The sequence below is a fragment of the Pangasianodon hypophthalmus genome, chromosome 4, assembly GCF_027358585.1.
Source record: "Pangasianodon hypophthalmus isolate fPanHyp1 chromosome 4, fPanHyp1.pri, whole genome shotgun sequence".
NCBI classification, from domain to species: Eukaryota; Metazoa; Chordata; class Actinopteri; order Siluriformes; family Pangasiidae; genus Pangasianodon; species Pangasianodon hypophthalmus.
This window is the reverse complement of record NC_069713.1, coordinates 2,290,522-2,298,021: the sequence shown is the minus strand read 5'-3', so window position 1 is coordinate 2,298,021 and position 7,500 is coordinate 2,290,522. Positions and strand designations below refer to the sequence as shown.

The window sequence follows — 7,500 nt, the reverse complement described above, 5'->3', positions numbered from 1 at the left end:
GAGAGAGAGAGGGAGAGCGAGATAGAGAGAGAGAGAGAGAGAGAGAGAGAGAGGGGGAGCGAGAGAGAGAGAGAGAGAGAGAGAGAGAGAGGGGGAGAGAGAGAGAGAGTATTGATCGAGCACCAGATAAGCCCCGCCCCCTTTATCACATCCAGTACAGGCTCATTTCATAAGTCTCCATTTTAGATCAACAGCCTCTAGCTGTAACAATAACTACCTTTAACTACAAAAATTCATAATCTGTTAACAATCTGACAAATGCGTTGCACGCTTCCCGTTGTCATGGTAACACTGACTCCAAACAGCGCACTTCATACATACAGATTTTTTCTTTGCTAGTTTGTGCTTTGCTATGAAGCTAGCATAGCATGTTAATGAGTCCTTTACGTAGAACTCCTTTCACACATCACTTTATAAAGCGTGAATTAAAAGACTACTAGCTTTATTTCTTCTAAACGCTGGAGGAGATGAACAGAAAGCTAAATTCCCAGCGCAGGTCTGATTCTGTTCTAACACTGGCAGGTAACGAGCGGTAGAAGAATGAACAGGAAGTAAGCAGTGGAGGGGGCAGACCGGCTTCAGAGCTCAGCGTATCTAAAAATAAACACCATTAAAGCCCATTATACAGTTATAATAATGAGGAGAGTTCAATCCAGCTGTTCGGGAGCTGGAGGAAACATCTGGACGTGTACCGCGTTTCACTGTTCTTACACTCTTTGTTCTAACGTACATCAGTGACTGATCTCTAAACTTTACCTTCCGTAATGATAGTTTGTGGTTTATCTGGTTAGCAACAGTGATGATGATGATGATGATATGTGTGTGTGTGTGTGTGTGTGTGTGTTAAGTACGTTACTCACATCTGCTTAAGAAGTTGTCGATGCTCTTGTTCTTCCTCAGGGCGGGAAAATCGAGGTCGTAGACCAGAGCATCCAAACCGTCCTGCAGAAACGTGAGAATAAAACACACACACACACACGTCACAAACACGTCACAAACACACACGCACGTCACAAACACGTCACAAACACGTTAAACCAGGTTAGTTATCAAAACAACACACTTTCCACAATAATAATTAACTAATTACAGTCAAAATAAACTTTTTTTTTTTGTCGGAAGACAATCCACAATGTCCCTGTAACCAATCAGATCACAGTTCAGTTCCCATCCACAATGTCCCTGTAACCAATCAGATCACAGTTCAGTTCCTGCAACCAATCAGATCACAGTTCAGTTCCTGCAACCAATCAGATCACAGTTCAGTTCCCATCCACAATGTCCCTGTAACCAATCAGAGCACAGTTCAGTTCCTGTAACCAATCAGATCACAGTTCAGTTCCCGCCCAAAATGTCCCTGTAACCAATCAGATCACAGTTCAGTTCCCATCCACAATGTCCCTGTATCCAATCAGATCACAGTTCAGTTCCCGCCCAAAATGTCCCTGTATCCAATCAGATCACAGTTCAGTTCCCGCCCAAAATGTCCCTGTATCCAATCAGATCACAGTTCAGTTCCCGCCCAAAATGTCCCTGTATCCAATCAGATCACAGTTCAGTTCTCCCCCAAAATGTCCCTGTATCCAATCAAATCACAGTTCAGTTCCTGTAACCAATCAGATCACAGTTCAGTTCTCCCCCAAAATGTCCCTGTATCCAATCAGATCACAGTTCAGTTCCTGTAACCAATCAGATCACAGTTCAGTTCCCGCCCAAAATGTCCCTGTAACCAATCAGATCACAGTTCAGTTCCCGCCCAAAATGTCCCTGTAACCAATCAGATCACAGTTCAGTTCCCGCCCAAAATGTCCCTGTATCCAATCAGATCACAGTTCAGTTCCCGCCCAAAATGTCCCTGTATCCAATCAGATCACAGTTCAGTTCTCCCCCAAAATGTCCCTGTATCCAATCAGATCACAGTTCAGTTCCTGTAACCAATCAGATCACAGTTCAGTTCTCCCCCAAAATGTCCCTGTATCCAATCAGATCACAGTTCAGTTCCTGTAACCAATCAGATCACAGTTCAGTTCCCGCCCAAAATGTCCCTGTAACCAATCAGATCACAGTTCAGTTCTCCCCCAAAATGTCCCTGTATCCAATCAGATCACAGTTCAGTTCCCGCCCAAAATGTCCCTGTATCCAATCAGATCACAGTTCAGTTCTCCCCCAAAATGTCCCTGTATCCAATCAAATCACAGTTCAGTTCCTGTAACCAATCAGATCACAGTTCAGTTCTCCCCCAAAATGTCCCTGTATCCAATCAGATCACAGTTCAGTTCCTGTAACCAATCAGATCACAGTTCAGTTCCCGCCCAAAATGTCCCTGTATCCAATCAGATCACAGTTCAGTTCCCGCCCAAAATGTCCCTGTATCCAATCAGATCACAGTTCAGTTCCCGCCCAAAATGTCCCTGTATCCAATCAGATCACAGTTCAGTTCCAGCCCAAAATGTCCCTGTAACCAATCAGATCACAGTTCAGTTCCTGTAACCAATCAGATCACAGTTCAGTTCCCGCCCAAAATGTCCTTGTAACCAATCAGATCACAGTTCAGTTCTCCCCCAAAATGTCCCTGTATCCAATCAGATCACAGTTCAGTTCCCGCCCAAAATGTCCCTGTATCCAATCAAATCACAGTTCAGTTCCTGTAACCAATCAGATCACAGTTCAGTTCCCGCCCAAAATGTCCTTGTAACCAATCAGATCACAGTTCAGTTCTCCCCCAAAATGTCCCTGTATCCAATCAGATCACAGTTCAGTTCCCGCCCAAAATGTCCCTGTAACCAATCAGATCACAGTTCAGTCTCCAGCCAAAATGTCCCTGTAACCAATCAGATCACAGTTCAGTTCCCGCCCAAAATGTCCCTGTATCCAATCAGATCACAGTTCAGTTCCCGCCCAAAATGTCCCTGTATCCAATCAGATCACAGTTCAGTTCCCGCCCAAAATGTCCCTGTATCCAATCAGATCACAGTTCAGTTCCCGCTACGTGTATGTGCGAAAGTATTGGCACCCATCCCTACATAAACACACAGAGACGAGGCCGTGTGTTCTGCAGCGCGCGACGTGTTATTTACTGATAATCCACTGTAATCCTACACCTGTCACACTGACACACTCCTCCGTTAGTGGGGCAGCAGGAAACCACACACACACACACACACACTCACACACACTCACACACACTCACAAACACACACACACACACACACACACACTCACACCAGAGGACTGAGTGTTATCACTGAGTGACCTTTAACACACTATAACAAACAAATTACAATTAATGTTTTTGAAATGAATATTCAGCTACCAAGACAGGTAGATTGACAGGTAGATTGACAGACAGGTAGACAGGTAGATTGACAGGTAGATTAACAGGTAGACAGACAGACAGACAGGTAGATTAACAGGTAGACAGACAGACAGACAGGTAGATTAACAGGTAGACAGACAGACAGACAGGTAGACAGACAGACAGACAGGTAGATTAACAGGTAGACAAACAGACAGACAGGTAGATTAACAGGTAGACAGACAGACAGACAGGTAGATTAACAGGTAGACAAACAGACAGACAGGTAGGCAGGTAGATTGACAAACAGATAGTTAGCAACCTTAAATGAGACTAGAAACTAGCAGACATATAAACAGGTCAAAAAAGAGGTTAACAGACTGACAGACAGGTCAATATACAGAGAGCCAGACAGACAGACAGAGAGACAGACAGGTCATTATACAGAGAGACAGACAGACAGACAGGTCAATATACAGAGAGCCAGACAGACAGACAGGTCAATATACAGAGAGCCAGACAGACAGACAGACAGACAGGTCAATATACAGAGAGCCAGACAGACAGGCAGACAGACAGGTCAATATACAGAGAGCCAGACCAGACAGACAGACAGACAGGTCAATATACAGAGAGCCAGACAGACAGGCAGACAGACAGGTCAATATACAGAGAGCCAGACAGACAGGCAGACAGACAGGTCAATATACAGAGAGCCAGACAGACAGGCAGAGAGACAGACAGGTCAATATACAGAGAGCCAGACAGACAGACAGGTCAATATACAGAGAGCCAGACAGACAGACAGACAGACAGGTCAATATACAGAGAGCCAGACAGACAGACAGGTCCAATATACAGAGAGCAGACAGACAGGCAGAGAGACAGACAGGTCAATATACAGAGAGCCAGACAAGACAGACAGGGTCAATATACAGAGAGCCAGACAGACAGACAGAGAGACAGACAGGTCAATATACAGAGAGCCAGACAGACAGACAGAGAGACAGACAGGTCAATATGAATATAGCTAGACAGACAGACAGACAGACAGACAGACAGGTCAATATACAGGGAGCCAGACAGACAGACAGAGAGACAGACAGGTCAATATGAAAATAGCTAGACAGAGAGAAAGAGAGACAGACAGGTCAATATACAGGGAGCCAGACAGACAGACAGAGAGACAGACAGGTCAATATGAAAATAGCTAGACAGACAGACAGAGAGACAGACAGGTCAATATACAGGGAGCCAGACAGACAGACAGACAGACAGACAGGTCAATATGAAAATAGCTAGACAGAGAGACAGAGAGACAGACAGGTCATTATATAAATAGCCATTATATAAATGGTTGCGCGCACGTGTCTGTGTGTGTGTGTGTGTGTGTGTCTGTGTGTGTGTGTGCGCGCACGCATCGGGGCGGAACTCCGCCCGGCGCGCAATACAGAGCAGAGGAGAATTGTAAACGCGCGAACCATGCAGAGACAGAAATGATGTGCCGTCGTGTAAATAAGATAATAACATCAGGCTATTTAGTTTGTTTAATAAACGAACGAGGTATAGACCTGTTCTATAGGAAAGGTAACCTGAAATGACTTCTGCTGTTATCTGGCGCTATACAGAAAATAAAATTAAATAAAAATTAACTTCACCTATCTGGGGGGGCGGGGCGCCCTCCTAATATAATGGCAGGGGAAACACTGGACAGACAGAGAGACAGACACACAGGTCTATATACAGGTAGAGAGACAGGTAGAGAGACAGGTAGAGAGACAGGTAGAGAGACAGGTCTATATACAGGTAGAGAGACAGGTCTATATACAGGTCATTATACAGGTAGAGAGACAGGTCTATATACAGGTAGAGAGACAGGTAGAGAGACAGGTCATTATACAGGTCTATATACAGGTCTTATTAGTACAGGTCTATATACAGGTAGAGAGACAGGTCTATATACAGGTAGAGAGACAGGTCTATTAAGAGAGACAGGTAGAGAGACAGGTAGAGAGACAGGTCATTATACAGACAGTCAGACAGGTATAGAGACAGGTAGAGAGACAGGTCTTATACAGACAGTCAGACAGGTAGAGAGACAGGTCAATATACAGGTAGAGAACAGGGTAGACAGACAGGTCATTATACAGGACAGTCAGTCAGGTAGAGAGACAGGTAGAGAGACAGGTCATTATACAGACAGTCAGTCAGGTAGAGAGACAGGTAGAGAGACAGGTCATTATACAGACAGTCAGTCAGGTAGAGAGACAGGTAGACAGACAGGTCATTATACAGACAGTCAGTCAGGTAGACAGACAGGTCATTATACAGACAGTCAGTCAGGTAGAGAGACAGGTCATTATACAGACAGTCAGACAGGTAGAGAGACAGGTAGACAGACAGGTCATTATACAGACAGTCAGACAGGTAGAGAGACAGGTCATTATACAGACAGTCAGACAGGTAGAGAGACAGGTAGAGAGACAGGTCATTATACAGACAGTCAGTCAGGTAGACAGACAGGTAGACAGACAGGTCATTATACAGACAGTCAGTCAGGTAGACAGACAGTAGACAGACAGGTCATTATACAGACAGTCAGTCAGGTAGACAGACAGGTAGAGGACAGGTCATTATACAGACAGTCAGTCAGATAGAGAGACAGGTAGAGAGACAGGTCATTATACAGACAGTCAGTCAGATAGAGAGACAGGTAGACAGACAGGTCATTATACAGACAGTCAGACAGATAGAGAGACAGGTAGACAGACAGGTCATTATACAGACAGTCAGACAGGTAGAGAGACAGGTAGACAGACAGGTCATTATACAGACAGTCAGACAGGTAGAGAGACAGGTAGACAGACAGGTCATTATACAGACAGTCAGTCAGGTAGAGAGACAGGTAGACAGACAGGTCATTATACAGACAGTCAGACAGGTAGAGAGACAGGTAGACAGACAGGTCATTATACAGACAGTCAGTCAGGTAGACAGACAGGTAGAGAGACAGGTCATTATACAGACAGTCAGTCAGATAGAGAGACAGGTAGAGAGACAGGTCATTATACAGACAGTCAGTCAGATAGAGAGACAGGTAGAGAGACAGGTCATTATACAGACAGTCAGACAGGTAGAGAGACAGGTAGAGAGACAGGTCATTATACAGACAGTCAGACAGGTAGAGAGACAGGTAGAGAGACAGGTCATTATACAGACAGTCAGACAGGTAGACAGACAGGTAGACAGACAGGTCATTATACAGACAGTCAGTCAGGTAGACAGACAGGTAGAGAGACAGGTCATTATACAGACAGTCAGTCAGATAGAGAGACAGGTAGAGAGACAGGTCATTATACAGACAGGTCAGTCAGATAGAGAGACAGGTAGAGAGACAGGTCATTATACAGACAGTCAGACAGATAGAGAGACAGGTAGACAGACAGGTCATTATACAGACAGTCAGTCAGGTAGACAGACAGGTAGACAGACAGGTCATTATACAGACAGTCAGTCAGATAGAGAGACAGGTAGAGAGACAGGTCATTATACAGACAGTCAGTCAGATAGAGAGACAGGTAGAGAGACAGGTCATTATACAGACAGTCAGACAGATAGAGAGACAGGTAGACAGACAGGTCATTATACAGACAGTCAGACAGGTAGAGAGACAGGTAGACAGACAGGTCATTATACAGACAGTCAGACAGGTAGAGAGACAGGTAGACAGACAGGTCATTATACAGACAGTCAGTCAGGTAGAGAGACAGGTTAGACAGACAGGTCATTATACAGACAGTCAGACAGGTAGAGAGACAGGTAGACAGACAGGTCATTATACAGACAGTCAGTCAGGTAGACAGACAGGTAGAGAGACAGGTCATTATACAGACAGTCAGACAGATAGAGAGACAGGTAGAGAGACAGGTCATTATACAGACAGTCAGTCAGATAGAGAGACAGGTAGAGAGACAGGTCATTATACAGACAGTCAGACAGGTAGAGAGACAGGTAGAGAGACAGGTCATTATACAGACAGTCAGACAGGTAGAGAGACAGGTAGAGAGACAGGTCATTATACAGACAGTCAGACAGGTAGACAGACAGGTAGACAGACAGGTCATTATACAGACAGTCAGTCAGGTAGACAGACAGGTAGAGAGACAGGTCATTATACAGACAGTCAGTCAGATAGAGAGACAGGT

At 44.8% G+C, this 7,500-nt stretch overlaps 1 protein-coding gene across 3 annotated transcripts in view; it reads right to left on the bottom strand.

Annotated features, from left to right (window-relative positions):
• The window catches only part of rock1 (Rho-associated, coiled-coil containing protein kinase 1), a 58,134-nt gene that overhangs the window by 30,452 nt on the left and 20,182 nt on the right, over positions 1-7,500 (bottom strand). For all 3 annotated transcript variants that reach the window (XR_008301699.1, XM_053233760.1, XM_053233759.1), the window contains exon 2: positions 861-942. Coding sequence is in view for 2 of the 3 variants with exons in the window: in XM_053233760.1 (XP_053089735.1) it covers positions 861-942 (82 nt within the window). In the remaining variant the exon portion in view is untranslated. The remainder of the gene's footprint in view (positions 1-860; positions 943-7,500) is intronic.